The sequence below is a fragment of the Staurois parvus genome, unplaced genomic scaffold, assembly GCF_062004578.1.
Source record: "Staurois parvus isolate SC_StPar_1 unplaced genomic scaffold, SC_StPar_1.0 ptg000575l, whole genome shotgun sequence".
NCBI classification, from domain to species: domain Eukaryota; kingdom Metazoa; phylum Chordata; class Amphibia; order Anura; family Ranidae; genus Staurois; species Staurois parvus.
Window position 1 is genome coordinate 5,156,511 of NW_028318371.1, and position 20,387 is coordinate 5,176,897.

Here is a 20,387-nt window from a genome sequence, read left to right on the forward strand (position 1 = left end):
TTTCGGTGGTATTTGATCTCCTGTACGGTTTTTATTTTTTGCACTATAAAAAAAAAAGGCTGACAATTTTGAGGGAAAAAAAACGATATTTTGGACTTTTTGCTATAAAACATGTCCAGTAAAAAAAAATGCAAAAATCAAATTTAGTCATAAATTTCTGCCAAAATGCATTCTGCGACATGTCTTTGCTAAAAAAAAAAAAAACAATACGTGTAAATTAATTGGTTTACGTGAAAGTTATAGCGTTTACAAATGGCAGGAAAGATACTGGGATTTTTAGAGGTTTTTTTATACTGATAATGGCGGGGATCAGCGAATTATGGCAGCGATCAGCGACTTATGGCAGCGACCAGCGACTTATGGCAGGACTGCGGCGGACATTTTGACATTGGGGGGTTCTGACTTGGGGTCACTGACATCCCCAAAAACACTAATACAGTGATCAGTGCAAAAAAAAAAAACTGACACTGTACTAATGGCAATGGGGAGGAAGGGGTTAACTTTATTTAGCAGGGAAGGGTTATAGGAGTGAGGGGAGTGTTTTACTAGGGGGTGGGGCTGTGTACTGGGCGGGACAAGGCTGATCGACTCGAACAGCTCATCCTCGAGCTGTCAGGGAAGTGACAGACAGCACAGCTACTGCAGCTGTGCTCTCTGTCACGTTTTGCCGCCGATCGCCGTGACATAGCCGCTAAGGAGCGGCTGTGACCCGGCGACTGACATCTGCGGCAGAGAACCGCGGGACAAATAGGGCGGCGGCGCGCCTCGCGCGCACCCCCTATTTGTTTACAAAACACACGTCTTAAAACGTGGTTTTGCCTGTGAGTGCCGCCCTGCCACCGTATATGGGCGGCATGCGGTTAATGGATGAGAAAAAACCAAGGGAATGCCATTGATGACCACCTGCTAAAAGAGCTGCCTGGCAGTGTGACCTTCAGTGCTAGGACCTGTTACCCCCTACTGTCCTACTCCTTCCCTGAGCCTGTAAAGTGCATTGTATGTATTTATTACAGATATTCATATAGCACCAACAATTTACTGATGCTCATGTGCCCATTGTAGGCACTTATGGCTGTGGACACGGGTCAGCATGGGCACCCTGACCGGTCTGTGGCTACACAGCAAACTGCGATGCACTGTGTGTTCTGACACCTTACTATCAGAACCAGCATTCACTTTTTCAACAATTTGAGCTGCAATACCTTTTCTCTTAGATCGGGCTACATGGTCAGCCTTTGCTCCCCCTCCTCCATCAATGACCCTTGGCCCCCTCCCCCATGAACCTGTCACCAGTTGGATGGTTGTCCTTCCTTGGACAGCTTTTGGTTGATCCTGACCACTGCAGACCGGGAACATCTCACAAGAGCTGCAGTTTTGAAGTTGCTCTGACCCGTCATCTAGACGTTACAATTTGGCTCGTGGCAAAGCCACTCAAATCCTTATACTTGTCCATTTTTTTTTCTGCTTTCAACACGACTTCAGGGACAACATGTTCACTTGCTGCCTAATATATCCCACCCACTTTCAGATGCCATAGTAACCAGATAATCAGTGTTATTGATTTTACCTGTCAGAGTCATAATGTTATGGCTGATCGGTGTATATTCTCATTATTATCTAGCTTTGGCCAATCATGCACCATGATACTGGGAGCTTCATGACCAATTCAGCCAATGCTTGCAATTACTGCACAGTGTAGAGCACGGGTGTCAAACTGGGGGCCCTCCAGCTGTTGCCAAACTACAAGTCCCATGAGGCATTGCAAGACTGACAGTTACAAGCATGACTCCCAAAGACAGAGGCATGATGGGACTTGTAGTTTCACAACAGCTGAAGGGCCGGCAGTTTGACACCCCTGGTGTAGAGGTTACCAGACACATTTTCTCCTGTAATGAAAGACTTTGCTCTGTTGTCATAGAGATTCAAATACTGATGTAAGCAAATAGCTGTGAATAAATTAAAAAAAGATCTCCTGAGTCTGTAGCTGACCCTGCTGCCCTTCAGATTGGCAGATGTAAGATTTTTCTCACTTGATGAAAAGCTTGAGCTGGTATATTTTTTATAAAAGTATTATTATTATTATACAGTATTTATATAGCACCAAAAAGTTTGCTCAGCGCTTTACATTATAGTGGGAGACAGAACATGAGACAATACAGTAACAATACAATACACGAGGGGTTCGAGGGCCCTGCTCCTTGGAGCTTTCAATCTAGGAGGGAGGGGTACACTCACTTGCCACTTTATTAGGGAAAACAGTTCAGTTGCTTGGTAACACAAATCACTAATCAGCCAATCACATGGCAGCAACTCAATGCATTTAGGCATCTAGTGAAGACGACTTGCCAAAGTTCAAACCGAGCATCAGAATGGCGAAGAAAGGGGATTTAAGGGACTTTGAACGTGGCATGGTTGTTGGTTCCAGACGGGCTGGTCTGAGTATTTCATAAACTGCTGATCTACTGGGATTTTCAGGCTCAACCATCTCTCGGGTTTACAGGGAATGGTCCAAACAAGAGAAAATATCCAGTGAGTGGCAGTTGTGTGGAGGAAAATGCCTTGTTGAGGTCAGAGGAGAATGGGCAGACTGGTCCTAGATGATAGAAAGGCAACAGTAACTCAAATAACCACTCATTACAACCAGGGTATGCAGAATACCATCTCTGAACACATAACATGTCCAACCTTGAAGCAGATGGGCTACAGCAGCAGAAGACTACTCCGGGTGCCACTCCTGTCAGCTAAGAACAGGAAACGGAGGCTACAATTCGCACAGGATCACCAAAACTGGACAATAGAAGATTGGAAAAACGTTGAATAGAGAAAATACAAACAAAGGTTGCACCGGCCTAGTGCATTACCTTAAAAATGTTTAATGAATGTAAATAATAAGTATTATACTCACAAATGATCAATAAATAAAAGGCACATCATAAAGAAACAGCTCTGTCCAATTCACACTGCGTGTCTATCTGTAGTGAGAACTCTGGACATCCAAAAGGCTGACGCGTTTCCAGGACTAGCCTCTTCCTCAGTGCTCACACTTCAACTGTCAGCAGGGGAGCCCCCCTGACAGCTGAATGAGTGGTCGGGTGTTAGGGATGTGGAGGCCGGATTGTTTTGTGTTTGCAGGCTTTTTTTGGTTTACATTTCAGCTGTCAATGGGGGAATCCCACTAACAGCTGAAAGAACCGAGCCTGAAGGTATTGGTTCCAGGTATTGGAGCATTTGCAGGAGTACCGATACTCATGCAAAAGCTGCAAATTGGCACTGATACTGATACCGGTATCAGTGAAACTCGAATTTTTCTTTTTTTTTTTTTTGGTTAAGTAAGGGGTTAGAGTTAAGGTTAGGTTTTAGAGTTGGGGGGTTAGAGTTAGGGTTAGGGATTAGAACTGGGGTTAGGGTTTGGGTTAGAGGTTAGGTGTTTTAGGGTTAAGCTTTGGTATTAGGGGGTTAATATTTTATTTATTGTCTTCTTATTTGTTTATTATTAATTTATTGTTAGGGTGTTAATTTAATTATTATTATTATTATTAATAATAATAATAAATAATAAGTTACTGTTGTTTTTTTAGGGGGTTAAGCTTAGGGATTAATTACTATTTATTTATTATTACATATTTCTTTTTACATTTATGATTTTTTAAATTTGTGTTTTATTTATTTAACATTTATTTATTTATTCATTTATTATTATTATTATTATTATTATTATTATTATTATTATCATTATTACAGTATTTTTTTTTTTTTACATTCGTTCATTTGAGCAGAAAAAAGCTCCAAAAATATGCAACAATGCTCAAAAATGCACGAGTCGCACAGTTCCATTTATTTCTATGGAATTAAAGATGCTCAAAATGTGCAAATCTGCCCAAGCAACAAAAAAAGCACTAGAGCTTGGTTGAGCTCCAGGCATTTGGCTTCAGGAGACTTGGCTTGGACAAGTGAACCATCTCCATTGAGAATAATTGGCTTTTTTCTCCTCAAGCACTTTGGAACTTTGACCTACCAATCGCTCAGGTGTGAATGGGGCCTATCGCTCCTCAAGCTGCAGAGGAGAGTGCCAGCAGCTCAGAGGTAAGCAGACGTTCCAACCTATTATCTCCATCCTACCCTTATGGGTGTACAGGGCTGGTAGGTGTTTTAGGGTTAGAATTACGAGTTACGTTTGGGGTTAATATTTTATTTGTCTTCCTATTTATTTATTATTAATTTATTGTTAGGGTGTTAATTATTTTATAATACTAATAATAATAATCATACAAGTGCTTCATATACATCCCGCTCCCATCTTACTTTCCTCACCCTTCTTCTTCTCCTAACCTCTGGAGATATCTCCCCAAACCCTGGTCCTCCAGTATCTCACCCCCACACCAGGCACCCTCCTTCCTCCGGGAATAGCCGCAATCCCTTCAATTTAATATCAGTCCCCGTGCTCCTAGAAACCACCCTCCCTTTTCCATGTGCGCTCTGGAATGCCCGCTCTGTCTGGAATAAGCTCACCTCTGTCCATGACCTTTTTGTCTCCCGCTCCCTTCACCTACTAGCAATTACAGAAACCTGGCTCCAAGCGGCAGATTCTTCTTCTCCCTCAGCACTTTCCTATGGAGGCCTCATCTGGACCCACTCACCCAGACCCAGTGGTCGGAAAGGTGGTGGGGTTGGTTTGCATCTATCCCCACTGAGCACCTTTGAAGTCCTCCATAACCCTCCTTCTCTATCCTTCTCTTCTTTCCAGACTCACTGCATTCGGTTGTTTTCACCCAGCACACAGTTAACTCTTTGATCGAACCTCATGTTAACCCCTTCCTGCCCAGTGCCATTAGTACAGCCTCAGAGCTTTTTATTAGCACTGATCACTGTATTGGTGTCACTGGGGTGTCAATGGCAGTTAGTCAGCTCCCCCCAGTGTCAGAATGCCCACCGCAGTCCCGCTATAAGTCGCTGATCGCCGCCATTACTAGTGAAAAAAATTTCAGCAAAGAAATGTCAAAGAATAAATTTTGGCCTAAATTTATGATGAAATTTAATTTTTTTAATTTTTTTACTGGACATGTTTAATAGCAAAAATTAAAAAAAAATTGTTTCTCAAAATTTTCGATCTGTTTTTCTGTATAGTGCAAAAAATAAAAAATGCACAGGCGATCAAATACCACCGAAAGCTCTATTTCTGGGGAAAAAAAGATGTAAATTTAATTTGGGTGCAGCGTTGCATGACTGCACAATTGTCAGTTAAAATAACACAATGCCGTAACACAAAAAATAGCCTGATCGGGAAGGGGGGGATCCTCAGGAGGGGGGGGGGATTAAAGAAGGTGGTGAGGAGGAGATACAACACCTCCTTGCTGCCTGCCAAATGCTCTCTGAAGAGTGATCTGAACACAGGTTGCTCTTCAGAGACCAAAGCTAGTGTGAAGGATCTCTTAAAGGGATTGTGGGCAGGAGGGGGTTAAACAGAAGCATGGCAGACTTGTGAGATAAATATCAGTTTCTCCAACTAGTAGTCGGTCAGCCATCCGCAATAGTACTTCAGGTGTCCCTAGACATGAAATCATGTCTGCAAAACCTTCTAGAACAGGGAGGGGGAGAAGGGAGGAAGATGGGGACAGGTCAGTCATAGAGCAGGGCTCACTCACCCCAAGTTGGGATCTGAAGACTCAGGCAACGTCATCCATCATGCAGAGAGGGTGGAGCTTCCAGGGGCTGGATTTCATATCTCCCGCCCACATTCCCTTTCTGAGGCACAGCACTAGCCTTGTGTGGGTGGGGCATACAGGGGGAGAGGGGCGGGATCAGCTGGAGCAGATCAAGTCCAGTCTCCTCTCCCGTCTATGCAGAGGGGAGGGGGGAAGAGCTCGTTACCTGGAGTCTGGGACACAGAGACTTGGCAGATGCAGCCAGCCGCCCCTACAGATTGCTTCCCTGACCAACGGTTTGGCAACCCTGCTTGGGCACAGTATTCATGGGGGGTTGCCTGGGTGGGCGCAGCTGCAATCTAGGGGGGGACATACCCATGTGATCTGATTCAAGCAAATGCAACATGTTCTGCAACCTGCTTTTGGGGTGTTGTTAAAGCGGAGTTCCAGCTAACAAAAAAAATTTAAGTCAGAAGATACAAAAACTGGAGCTTCTGACCTTTAAAATACAGACACTTCCCTGTCCTTAGGTCCAGCGGTGTCCTCACCACGGCTGCTTTTCTTCTCTCGGGGAGAGAGGGGGGTGGAGAACAACTTCTGCTTCCGAATGCCTAGGTGATCACAGCTGAAGTGGGAGCGGGTACCTGTCAATTTCGGGTACCCCCCCCCCCGCTCCCCAAAGGTGCCAATCCTTAATGGGGAACGAGGGACAAAGGCTTAACGCGGAACATTCCCCTTTTGGGTGGAGCTCCGCTTTAACTTTTAGTTGACACCTGCAGCAGATGGCATGAACACAGTGGGATTGCTATGTGGTGGGGAAATGCAGCGATTCCTGTGCGTTTGTGTGTGAACTCAGCCTTAACCACAAAATACAACAAACAGAAACCTGCCAATAGCATTTCACGCTGCGGTATATAACCCAGTTTTATGTCTTGTCTGCAGATACAATTTACTATTTAAAAGTCAATGACGTATAAAAAAAAAAGAGATCAGATCACAAATATCGGAATATATCCCTTTAATTTATAAACATTTGCTTTATCCACAAACTTCCTGAAGATAAAACTGCAACACCAGCTCAGCCCCGCCCTGTGCTGAGAAATGTGAGACGACCTTTAGATTTTCCGCGTCGGAGACTTTCACTTTCACTTCTCTCTTCTGCTGTCAGTGATGGCGTCTGCTGATCTGAGAGAGGAGCTGGACTGTTCCATCTGTCTGAACATTTATACCGATCCTGTAATGCTGAGATGTGGACACAACTTCTGCCGGGTCTGTATTGATCGATCGTTGGATACACAGGAGGGGTCTGTAGGTTATTCCTGTCCTCAGTGCAGAGAAGAGTTCCAGGATCGGCCTGCATTGCACAGGAACATCACACTACGTAACATAGTGGAGACCTTCCGGTCTACTCCGCCAGATGAGAAGAAGACTGGAATCTTCTGTACTTACTGCATTCACTCTCCTGTACCCGCTGTTAGATCCTGTCTGATGTGTGAAGCTTCTCTGTGTGATAATCACCTGAGAATCCACAGCAAGTCACCAGAACATGTCCTAACTGACCCCACCACTTCCATGGAGAACAGAAAATGTGCCATCCATAGGAGACTTCTTGAATATTACTGTGCTGTAGATGCCGCCTGTATCTGTGTGTCCTGCAGGCTGGATGGAGAACACCAGGGACACAAGGTGGAGACTCTGGATGAGGCTTCTGAGAAGAAGAAACAGAAACTGAGAAACGTTCTGCAGAAACTGATGACAGAGACAGAGAAGACGGAGAAAAGAGTCCAGAGTCTGCAGGAACGTAAGGGAAAAGTACAAGAAAAATCAGCTGGTCTAACAGGTCTAACAATTTTTATTTATAATTTTTTATGTATATTCTAATTTTTCAAAATTTTTTTTTTTTAATTATTTTTTCTGATTTTTGAATTTTCCCAACTCTGTCCCAGATTATATGGTCCCTCTACCACAACATCGTGATCATATCTATGCATCATCCCCCCGCTGCTTCATAAATAATTAATAATTCCATTCCCGTACCTACATTTATATATATATATATAATTATTTTTTTATTATTATACAGGACTTATATAGCGCCAACAGTTTGCTCAGTGCTTTACATTATAGTGGGAGACAGTACAGTAACAATACAGTTCAAAACAAGAGGGAATTGAGGGCCCTGCTCCTTGGAGCTTACAATCTAGGAGGGAGGGGTGAATGGTACAGTAGGTAGTCACTGTGGGGGATGGAGTGGTTGGAAGAGTAGAGGATTCTAGTGTTAGCAGAGGGTAGGATAGGCTTCCCTGAAAAGAGAGGTTTTCAGTGAATGCCTAAAGGCAAGTAGAGTAGGTGAAAGTCTGATAGATTTGGGTAGAGAGTTCCAGAGGATGGGTGACACCCTGGAGAAGTCTTGGAGACGAGCATGGGAGGAGGAGATAAGGGAGCTAGAGAGTAGGAGGTCTTGCGAGGAGCGGAGTGTGCGGTTTGGGTGATATTTAGAGATAAGATCGGATATGTAAATTGGGGCAGTGTTGTGGATGGCTTTGTATGTCAGTGTTTTGAATTTTATCCGTTGGGCAACTGGAAGCCAGTGGAGGGATTGGCGGAGAGGGGTGGAGGACACTGAGTGGAGGTCAGTGGAGGGATTGGCAGAGAGGGGTGGCAGATACAGAGCGGTTAGTAAGGTGGATGAGTCTGGCAGCAGCATTCATTATAGACTGAAGAGGGGATAGCCTGCGATGAGGTCGGCCAATGAGGAGGGAATAGTCGAGGCGAGATATAACAAGGGAGTGAATAAGTTGCTTAGTGGTCTACAAAGTTAGGAACGGGCGTATCTTGGAGATGTTGCGGAGGTGAAGTCTACATGATTTTGTCAGCGATTTGATCATGGACTTGAAGGACAGATGTGAGTCTAGGATTACACCTCGTACCCTGGCATGAGGGGAGGGACTGATGATAGTGTTATCGATATTTATGGTGAAGTCAGGGGAGGGGGCACGGTGTGGGGGAAAAACTAGGAGCTCAGTTTTGGAAAGATTGAGTTTGAGGAAGTGGAGTGACATCCATGCCGATATGTCACTTAGTAGGTTAGTAATGTGAGAGGAGACTGAAGGGGTGAGGTGAGAGGTAGAAAGATAGATTTGTGTGTCATCAGCATAGAGATGGTACTTAAAGCCATGGGAGTTTATCAAGTGACCAAGGGAGGAGGTGTAGATGGAGAAGAGAAGGGGTCCAAGGACAGAACCTTGAGGGACCCCTACAGAAAGAGGGAGTGAAGAGGAGGAGGCAGCGTTATGGGTAACACTGAAGGAGCGCTGTGATAGGTAGAAGGAGAACAACGAGAGAGCGGAGCCTCTGAGGCCAAGAGAGTTTAGTTTTTTGAGGAGGAGGGGATGGTCAACCATGTCAAAAGCCGCAAAGAGGTTGAGTAGTAGGAGTATTGAATAGTGGCCATTGGTTTTAGCAGTTAGTAGGTCATAAGTGAGTTTTAGTAGGGCAGTTTCAGTGGAGTGTAGAGGGCGAAAGCCAGACTGTAAAAGGGTCGAGAAGGTTGTTGTCGGTGAGGTGGGAGCTCAGGCGATTGTAGTTTAAGCGTTGTAGGAGTTTAGAAGTAAATGGTAGCAGGGAGTTGGGTCTTAAGTTGTTCAGGTTGATGGGGTCCAGGGAGGGCTTTTTAAGTATGGGAGTGATGTGCGCATGCTTTAGAGGGGAGGGGAAGGTACCTGTAGAGAGGGAGAGATTGAAGATGTGAGTGAGGGAGCATAGGATGGAAGAGGAGGGTGACCGAAGGAGTTGTGAGGGGACAGGGTCCAGGGGGCAGGTGGTGAGGCGGGCTTCTGAGAAGACCTTAAGGACCTCTTCGGTGGTAGCGAGGTCAAGGAGGAAAGTGTTTAGAAAGGAATATGAAAAGGAGGAGTAGAGGAGGCATTTAAAGGTGCGGGGAGTGGGGATCAGATATGGAGAGATGGTTTCCAGGGGTGTTTGATTGGAGATTGTTTAGCATGCAGTAGAGTTTCTTGTAGTATCTTCCTGCAGCTAGAGTTCTTCTCCTTTGGGGAAGCTGGGCTGGGTTCAACGTGAGTGGAATCTCAGTGGTCAGTTCTGGAGCACTGCGTGGCTAGTTCTTGAGGGAGGACGTTCGTGCTTTTGTGAAGATTTGCTTGGATTTTAGTGGCTAGCTTGGTGTAAGAGTTACTAGGGTTCAAGATCCAGGTGGAAGTTATGAATTTATGTCCCTTGAAGCCGATGGAGAGAAGCCGATGCGAGGGGAGCAGGGGAACCATATGCTGGCCCGGCCTCTGGTATGGGGTTAGGTGAGTTGATTCAGATGAGGCCTTGTTGGTAGAATTCCAGGCTGTGTCACTGAGGTCCAGGCTGCTCTGCAGGGGACACTGTAGAGATCTGGGGTGCCTGAGCCTCGGGCTATGCGGCCGTGCCAGGCTGCGAAGTGGTGTCCACGGGTGAAGCGACCGTACCAGGCCGGGGGGGGTCGATCGAGTGATGGTGATACCGTGCGGGGCCCTGTCGGGGGCCACAGCTGCCTGATCCCTCTGAGCTGCCAGAAGTGGCCCTTAAAGCCGGTGGAGAGGGCCAGTGAGCCCACTGAGGTATCTTCTTGCTGTCTTTCTGCTTGGCATGTGTCCAATACAGCCTGCTGCTGAGCCTGCCTCCAATGCTGGGCTGCCTGAAGTGGCCCCTGGGACCGATGGAGAGGGGGCTGCATGCATCCCACCCTAGGAGCGGGTTAGTCAGCAGGGGTCGAGGGGTGGAACGGCGGCATCCCGATCCGGCAGCGGCGTCCCAAACCAGCCGCGATTTTACGCGAGGCCGTGGCTTCGTAGGCCGCAATTTCCGGAGCTCCGGAATTGGCCCAAAATTGGCACAGCACCCCTCCTTGGGTGCTCATCACGGGCCGTAGGGTCTCCAGGGCCCCTGTGAAGTCCGCTGCCGCCCGGATGGCAGGGGATGGGCACTGAGGCGATGGAGCTCCTTGCTTAGGAGACTGCTCCGGTCGCCATCTTGCAACCTCAGATATATATTATAAAACATTATATAATTTAGTATCTAGCCATACTAGACGTATCAACTTACTTTCATTATATTATCACCTAAGGGCGGATTATGCATAGACCATTATCATCATTAATACTATTAGTATTTTTATTTTTATATTTGTAATATTGTCATTATTCTATTTGATTATCATCATTACCATTACCATGGTTATACTGCATTTTTACTCACCTAATTATATATACCACTGTTGCAAGGTGATCTTCACATCCTATGCCACTAGCTAAATTTATGAGCCATCTCACCAAGTATACACCATTGAGTGTAACATATCTAATTTTATATATTTTTTTTATTTTAATTCTTAGTTTCTAATTTTCAATTAATTTTTAATTTTAATTTTTCATTTTTTATTTTTTATTTTAATTTATTTACTTATTTTTTATTTTTCATTTTTATATTTTATTGATTATTTTTTAAATTTTGTAATTTTGCAATTTTTCAGTGTGTGTGTGTGTATATATATGTATATATTTTGTAATATATATACATTTTATATATTTTATTTATTTATTTTTTACATATATATAATTAAATTTGATTTTACATTATTATTTTTCATTTTGACCATTTCTATTTCCATTTTTATTCACATTTTATAAATATTGATAACCACATTTTTTTTTCTTTTCTTTTCATTTCCTCTGTTTTCCATTTTCCCATTTCATTTTTTCCCATACCATTTTATTTTTATTATTAATAACTTCTTATTTTTTCATCCATTTACAATTTTAATTCTCTTCCCGTACTCTTTTAACCACACAGTGTCACCTTACAACAATGGTATAATCACATTATTGCTGAAACAATTGGGTAATTAATTGCCAATCAGCCCCTCTGAGGATTAACTCCGTATTTATACAACTATCGGACTCCCACTTCCCCCTGCTTGATAAAGGAGCGCACTTCCGCCTCTCCAGGCCAGCGCATGCTCTGAAAAGCGTCGCAGTGCACCTTGGGTAACTGACGTCATCACGCCCACGTCATCGCTGCGTTCCAGCGTGCGTTCCCCCCGGCTTTGAGGAGGACGTGCACGTCGGCCGGCTCCACAGCTGTCCCCCTCCAGCCACCACGCTGACACATTGTTACCGATGACAGCTCAGTGACACCGATGACAACCCCCTCCTGTCCCATGTTACACCACACCACTTTATTTCATGCATTACTTGTACCTCATACATGGGAGGGTTCCTACTTCTCATCTTCATTAAAGTGTTATGCTGCACTTAGAGGCGCTTCTTCTCCTTCTCTCATCCTAACAGAGAGAGTCACTGCCCTGTTCATAGAGCTCAGGAGACAACTGGAGGACCTGGAGAAGAGAGTCCTGAGGGAGATCGCCAGCCAGGAAGAGCGGCTTTCATGTCCATTGTCTGAAATGATCCATCAACTGGAGATAAAGAAGAAGGATCTGTCCAGGAAGATGGGGGACATTGAGGAGCTGTGTAACATGACCGACCCCCTGACTGTCCTCCAGGAATCAGACACAGGGGACTTGTGTGATACTGAGGAGGGAGATGATGAGGACAGAGAGAGACATGATAGACTCCTCCATGATGGAGGGGATCTGGATGGGGCTGGAATCTCACACACATTGCACACAGGGATATCTGATATGATAAAAGGGGGAAATGTATGCTTCAATATACAGGAAGCTTCAGACTTATTACTGGATGTGAACACAGCTTATAATAATCTACAGATATCAGATGACATGAAAACTGCATCCTGGTCAGATATAGAGCAGAATCGTCCAGAAACACCAGAGAGATTTCAGTCCTATAGCCAGGTATTAAGCAGTCAGAGTTTTTCCTCGGGGCGACATTACTGGGAAGTGGATGTCAGTGAGGGAGAAAAGTGTGAAGTCGGGATGTGTTATCCCAGTATAGAGAGGAGAGGAGTGCAGTCAGGGATTGGAAATAATAACAAGTCCTGGGGTTTGAGGAAGTATAACAGTGAGTGTGATCTATTTCATGATAATAAAACAATCCGCATATCTCCCGATACCCCCCCTGATAGAGTCAGGATCTATGTGGATTATGAGGCCGGGCAGCTGTCCTTTTATGATCTGTGTGACCCCATCAGACACCTCCACACCTTCACCACCACCTTCACTGAGCCCCTCCATGCCGGGTTGTATGTAATAGAAGGTCGTGTAAAGATCTCTGGGGGGTCAGGAGACGTGTAAAATGATCATATGACAGGAAATCTGACCTGAATCTGGTGAAATCTGCTGAGAAATGTGAATCTGGTTCATAGGATGACACCGTTTGTAGAGATAATATATTTCTTCAATCGGTAGATCTGGTAGATCTCAGCCGGGGAGAGTGTCCTCCATCACTTCCACACCCAACAAGGCAAGATTTTGGGGGGGGGGGGTTATTTAGCATTAGGCTGACCACACACTATACAATCTGATTGTACAATAACCTTTAGATCTCCCATCAGCTGTGTAGTATACGGGTCTGCCTGATGTGACCCAATAAAGAGCTGATTCACACATGTGCGGTGCGGATTGAAGCTCAGGATTCACAGCTAATTGGCACAGTAGTTGTTCAGCGGTTCAGATCAGGTTTACATCAGGTTCAGGAAAGGTTCAGGTCAGGATTTTATCCCGTTCACAGATGTGCGGTTTACAAACGGTTCCTATAGAAGTCAGTAGCCTGTAATCGGCACCTGAACCGGACCGCACTGCTCAGAAATCTCACATGCAGGGGCGGACTGAAAACTCATGGGGCCCCCGGGCAATAGGGGATCATGGGGCCCCTGTGTCCTTGCCCAAACTCAAAAAAGCATAGGCTTTTTTCATAGGAAAAAGGTACCAGGGGAATCTCATGGGGCCCTGTACTGACCCCAGGCCCTCGGGCAGTACCCGAGTTTCCAAATGGTCAGTCCGCCGCTGCTAATATTACTCCTTCTCACCGCCAGTGCAATGGACCTATCATTGGTGTCAGTGGGAGGAATAGTGCCCCATCATTGGTGTCAGTTGGGGGAATAGTGCCCCATCATTGGTATCAGTGGGAGGAATAGTGCCCCATCATTGGTGTCAGTGGGAGGAATAGTGCCCCATCATTGGTATCAGTGGGAGAAATAGTGCCCCATCATTGGTGTCAGTGGGAGGAATAGTGTCCCATCACTGGTGTCAGTGGGAGGAATAGTGTCCCATCACTGGTGTCAGTGGGAGGAATAGTGCCACATCATTGGTGTCAGTGAGAGGAAGTGCCCCATCTTTGGTGTCAGTGGGAGGAATAGTGCCCCATCTTTGGTGTCAGTGGGAGGAATAGTATCCCGTCTTTGGTGTCAGTGGGAGGAATAGTGTCCCATCTTTGGTGTCAGTGGGAGGAATAGTGCCCCGTCATTGGTGTAAGTGGGGGGAAATAGTGCCCCGTCATTGGTGTCGGGGGGGATAGTGTCCCATCATTGGTGTCAGTGGTGGAAGGAATATTGTTCCATCATTGGTGTCAGTGGGGAGAGGAATAGTGCCCCATAGTTGGTGTCAGTGGGGGGAGGAATAGTGCCCCATCGTTGGTGTCAGTGGGGGGAGGAATAGTGCCCCATCGTTGGTGTCAGTGGGGGGAGGAATAGTGTCCCATCATTGGTGTCAGTGGGGGGAGGAATAGTGCCCCATCGTTGGTGTCAGGGGAGGAATAGTGCTCCATCGTTGGTGTCAGTGGGAGGAATAATGCCCCATCATTAGTTTCAGTGACACCAACGATGGGGCACTATTCCTCCCAATGACACTTACCTTGCTGACCCCTGCTCCAGCCTAGGTGCTGCTGCAGCCAGCATGCCTGGTTGCAGCAACACCATCAGCACGGCACACTTACCGGGCGGTCAGCTGTCCTGCTTCATTCACTCAGGGTGCTCCCTCACTCGATGTTTGCGGGGCCGCTCGGCTCCTCCTCCTCGCAGGTGACTGGCTGCCTGTGTGCCTTTCCTGAGCTACAGTTTTGGCACCCAATCACCGGTGAGGAGGCGGAGCCGAGTGGCAGCGCATACATCGAGAGATGGAGCGCCCGGAGAGAGAAGAGAAGGCTGCAGATACACAGGTACAACTTCTGTAGGAGGATTTGTTTCCTCTCTGTGTATCTCCTGAGGCCAGTCACTGCACTGGGTATAGGTAAGGGTTTACAACCCCTTTGAAGATTTAATCATGAGTCGGTTTTATGGCCCTTTTACCCGTCTGACTGCTGAACAGCAGAGATTATGCTGGATGGTTATTCACTGTTATAAATAAGTCATCTAGAAAGGTGAAAATATTTTATTCTGTAAAGTGGTTATAAGGGAAGGACATTCTGTACCTCAAAGCCGTATTAAACCCAAAGGGAAACATTTGTTACATTGCAGCTTACCAATTCTTAGATGTGACGGCTGCATTAGTTTTATTTTTTAGGCTTTCTTTCCTCTATTTTTATCTGGTGATCCTGCCAGTATGTCTGTTGTTTTTCAAAGGAACAAGCTCTCTTCCAGATATAGCGGTTATAGGGATGAGACAAACCATCTGCCAATGACAGGGGTGATTACAATACTCAGATTTTATTTATGTAAAAACTTTATCCTAAAAGGGAAAGCATGTTTGCTGTAACTGCTTGGAGTTTGGTTTCAATTTGTTAGTGTATTTAAATCTGCTAGTCCATTTAACACTCCCCTCCCCCCAGACAGAGAATGCTACTGTCCTAAGGTGCCCCCTGTGCTCCTTCCTCCAGAGTGGGGCGGCGATCTAATACAGGAGGTGTGTTACTGACCAGCAGTGCCGGGACAAGATCATCTAGAGCCCAGGGTGAACATGCTGAATTGTGCCCCCCCCCCCCCCAAGATGTATGAGCATTATGTGTTAGCAAAAATCCCCTCCCCCACAAAAAATGGACTAATCTGCCTTCTTATCCCCTAAGCATTCCCCCTCCTCCCAGTACAAATCTGCTCCTTGCTGAAATCCCCTTCCCAGCACAAATATGTGCCCCCCCCAACCCCTCCCCCCCAGCTCAAATCCACTCATTCCTGAAAAAAATTCCCCACTCCTAGTACAAATCCTCTACCCCTCACCTCAAATTTCACTTCTGAGCACAAATTCTCTCCCCCCACTCTAATTCCCCCCTCCCAGCAAAAATTCTCCCCAATCCCCCAATCCTAACACAAATCCCCCCAATCATCCCTGCTAGCACAACCCACCCCCACCCCACAAAAAAACCTCCCCTACTTGCACAAATCCCACCCCCAACCTCCTTTTGGTGCCCCCCCACCTCACATGATATCACAGTGCCCAGGGCATCCACCCCCCAACCCACCCCTTGTCCCAGCCCTGTAGACCAGATCACCAGGTGAAAACAGAGGGGAAAAGCCTAAAAAAAGAAAACTAATGCAGCCAAGAGAAAAAAAAAGCATCGGGTGGTAAAAAAAGAAAAATCCACCTGTTGGTTGTCTCTGTGGAATTCTACTGAGAAGTCATTTTACCCTTTTATATGTGTTGTTTTATATATTCCATGCATTTTAAGGTTTTAGATTCCACTTTTATGCATTTTATCTTGTCTCTATTTTTGTGCCATTTTATGTTCTGGGATTTGATTATTGTGTGCCGACATTTTATTGTACATTTTATTGTCCAACTTTCATCTTTCATGTTTCAATAAAGTTTTGTTGAATCCTTGAAGTGTTCGGTTTAGTATTTTGAAGCGTTCATTTTCAGGCTTTGGTTACAATGTATCTAAAGCCTTCCTTTGTTTTAGTTTTGATAGAGTAGGGAAGGGTTAGAACCTCGCTCAGTTTTGTTTTCACATATTTTCATTTCCTGTTCACAGAGACACAAGGAAATCCCCCCGAGGTCAGAGGAATCCCCCTCTTAGTCTAGGGTCACACCTATGCAGGTTGTGTTTGATGTGTTTCCGCATTGCGTTTTGCGTTGTGTTTTGCATTTTTGCCGCGTTTTTTTTTCTTGTTGCTAGGCAGATTTAAAACGCAAAACGCAGCAAAAACGCAATACATGCTTTTCTGCAGCGTTCCCATTAAAGCCTATAGAACCCAAAACACAACATTTTGCTTTCAAAAAAGTCCCTGACCCTTTCCAAAAACAGAAAAGAGATGTGAACCTGTCCCATAGGAAATCATGTTAAATGGACTGCTGTGCATTTCTAAAAAACTCTACAGAAACCGCTTGGGTGTGAACCTGGGGTTAGATAGGAGTCACTGGAACACATGGGGGGGGGGGTTATGAAAACTTGAGCACTCAGAATCTGGTGCAGCTGTGCATGGGAGCCAATCAGCTTCTAGCTTCTTCTTGCTCAGTTAACCCCTTTGATCCTAAGGGTAAAACAAATGTTAATGCCTAAGCACAATTTTGTAACTTTGACATGTGTTAGTGAATCTGTACATATCATCACTACTACTGTGTGCATCCAGGTGGATTATACCGCGATTTTTTCAGGAGAAATTGCGCTTTCATTTGATGGTAAATGATAATGGATATCTCCTGATTTTTATCGATAATAGTAAAATAAATCATTTTTTTTATTTAGCTGGATATTTCTTGCTACTACCATAACCCATCACCAAAGAACAACCCAAAATAAATTCTCCTGCTCCTGACGATCGCAGCGATACCACATGTGTGTATGTTAGTTGTGTTTGTACCCGTAGTACAGCCCAGAATCAACAGAGCGCATTCTGATTTTTTATCCTACATAAAACACACCGACACTAACTGACACTGACACTGATTTAGAAAAAAAAATCCTGATCAAAATAATACTGACCCTGACCCTGACCCAAACACTAACCCTGGCACTGACCGAGGTCTGACAAACCTCCATCTAGGTTTTTTTTTTTTCCAATTATTAGTTTTTATAATATTTATTACACACAGTTGTTTTTTCTCTCTGCAAGGAGAGAGGTAGATAAAATGTATCTCTCCTACATTCAGAGAGAGAAAACACGGGGGTGGGCTTCACAATGACTGATCTCTGTGATAGCCAATAAAAGGCCATCACAGCAATCAGGTGACCTGGAATCATTCTGTGCTGGGAGCGTGCTTCATTTAGAGGAGGGGCGGAGCTTCCCCCTCCAAACCTGCTGGCAGTGCCCCGCCTCCTCCTGATGTAAGGTATTAGGGACTCTGGGGAGTGGACCCTGATGGAAGGAAGGGGAGGGCTCTGGGGAGTGGACCCTGATGGAAGGAAGGGGAGGGCTCTGGGGAGTGGACCCTGATGGAAGGAAGGGAGGGCTCTGGGGAGTGGACCCTGATGGAAGGGGGGGCTTTAGGGACCCTGATGTAAGCAGAGGGACTCTGGGGACCCTGACGTAAGGAGGTACCTTGATGTAAGGTGGGGGTGAATATAGAGACCTTGATGTAAGGTGCGATGTTCCAGGAACCCCGATGGGGAGTGGACCCTGATGTAAGGAAGTAGGGGCTTTGGAGATTGGACCCTGATGTAAAGAAGGGGGGGCTCTGGGGAGTGGACTCTGATTGAAGGAGAGGGGCTCTGGGAAGCCTGATAGAAGGAAGGGGGGGGATTTGGGGAGTCTGATGGAATGAAAGGGACCCTGGAGACCATGATGGAAGGGGGGATTGCACTGGGAACCCTAATGTAAGGAGGGGGCCCTGAGGACCCTGATATAGGGAGGAGGGGGGACCCTGATTTAACAAGGAAAACTCTGTAGACTTGGGAACCTTGTTATTTTGGGTGGCTCTGGGGGCCCTAAAGTAAGGGGGGTAACTCTAGGGACTCTGATATTAGGGGGGACTTTGAGGGGGAGCACTGATGGGGATTCTTAATTTAAGGGGGGGGGGATCATCCACTCCCACGAGTCCCTCCAACTGTTAGACAAAATGTGTCCACTGTGTCACTTACTACTGACCTCTGAACTCTGGGTCACTACTGACCTCTGAACTTTGCTTCCCTTACTACTGGCCCCTGTCCTTCGCTCTGCTGACCCCTGTCCTCCGCCCAGCAGACCCAGTACACTGCCCTTCTGACCCCTGTCCTCCACCCAGCAGACCCAGTACACTGCCCTTCTGACCCCTGTCCTCCGCCCAGCAGATCCAGTACACTGCCCTTCTGACCTCTATCCTCCGCCCAGCAGGTCCAGTACACTGCCCTTCTGACCCCTGTCCTCCGCCCAGCAGATCCAGTACACTGCCCTTCTGACCCCTGTCCTCCGCCCAGCAGATCCAGTACACTGCCCTTCTGACCCCCTGTCCTCCACCCAGCAGATCCAGTACACTGCCCTTCTGACCCCTGTCCTCCGCCCAGCAGATCCAGTACACTGCCCTTCTGACCCCTGTCCTCCGCCCAGCAGATCCAGTACACTGCCCTTCTGATCCCTGTCCTCCGCCCAGCAGATCCAGTACACTGCCCTTCTGACCCCGTCCTCCACCCAGCAGATCCAGTACACTGCCCTTCTGACCCCTATCCTCCGCCCTGCAGATCCAGTACACTGCCCTTCTGACCCCTGTCCTTTGACAACGTGCTGGTGCACGAAACGCATCAGCAAGGAGCCCACCGGAGTGACGTCACACCGCGCACGGCTACGAGGAGGCCGGCGGCCATTTTTATATACTGTACCTTCACATGTGAGTTCTTTGACTTCTATTTAAAATATTTGCCTTTACAATAAACATACTTCACTATTGGCACATATCTACTCTCTGGCTGGGTTATTCATGAGCCCTGCAAGGTGGAACCTTTTTCTGGATCTGGAGGGTCCCTGTATGCTGTGATCTTTGGAGCTGGATGGGTATATGAGCGGAGTGTGACCCCAGTGTGAGCAGTGTCATCCCATGTGTCCACATTGAGCTTGAGGACCCCCACAGCCCTAGACCAGACCCAGGTGACCTTCCCCCTTTTTGGATGTCTTTTCTGCACATGAAATATGTGCTTCTGGTAAGTCCATAGTGTTACCGGTTCTTCTCACCTGGAGTCACGGAACACGGAGCACGGAGCACCTTAATATCGGGATTATTGATGCATTTGACTGTATGAACTTCCTAGAAGTTGTCACCTTGATTTTGGTGTTCATAACATAAAAGTCATCATAAGACGTTGTCATCACATTGTCACCTTTGCCCCCTAGCAGCGCTCACTCTATATACGTTTATCATTCATTATTGTCATTATATGTTTGTTGTGATTATCACAATTAGCGCCGTATATTCATTTATTATACAGTTGTGACCAAAATTATTCAACCCCCACTGAAATTGAGTGTTTTGGCCAGTTTGACATTGCTTTTGATCATTCAGTCATCTTGCTTACATTTACATTAAAGAGGCACTTGTAGGTCAGACAAATATAACATAACAGTTATAATGAAATAACCACAAATGTCTTTTCTGTGCTCACAGCATTATCAGTTTTATTCAACCCCCAAGTGACATTCAATCTTAGTACTTAGTACAGCATCCTTTTACAGTTATAACAGCTTTTAAACGTGAAGCATAGCTTGACACAAGTGTCTTGCAGCGATCTACGGGTATCTTCGCCCATTCTTCATGGGCAAAGGCCTCCAGTTCAGTCACATTCTTAGGCTTGCGCACTGCAACTGCTTTCTTTAAGTCCCACCAGAGGTTCTCAATCGGATTTAAGTCTGGTGACTGCGATGGCCACTCCAAAATGTTCCAGCCTTTCCTCTGCAACCATGCTCTAGTGGACTTGGAGGTATGCTTGGGATCATTGTCCTGTTGAA

The 20,387-nt window shown here is 46.0% G+C and overlaps 1 protein-coding gene across 2 annotated transcripts; it reads left to right on the forward strand.

The window, feature by feature from the left end:
* Positions 1-6,812: 6,812 nt before the first annotated feature.
* LOC149450371 (E3 ubiquitin/ISG15 ligase TRIM25-like) lies at positions 6,813-12,900 on the forward strand. 2 transcript variants are annotated; one of them, XM_089692067.1, is made up of 2 exons: positions 6,813-7,482; positions 11,978-12,900. In XM_089692067.1, the coding sequence occupies exons 1-2, from the start codon at positions 6,813-6,815 to the stop codon at positions 12,898-12,900; spliced, it is 1,593 nt and encodes a 530-aa protein (XP_089548193.1). The 2 variants fall into 2 exon arrangements, with proteins under 2 accessions (XP_089548193.1, XP_089548194.1); XM_089692068.1 differs by having other exon boundaries at positions 6,813-7,473.
* Positions 12,901-20,387: the final 7,487 nt, after the last annotated feature.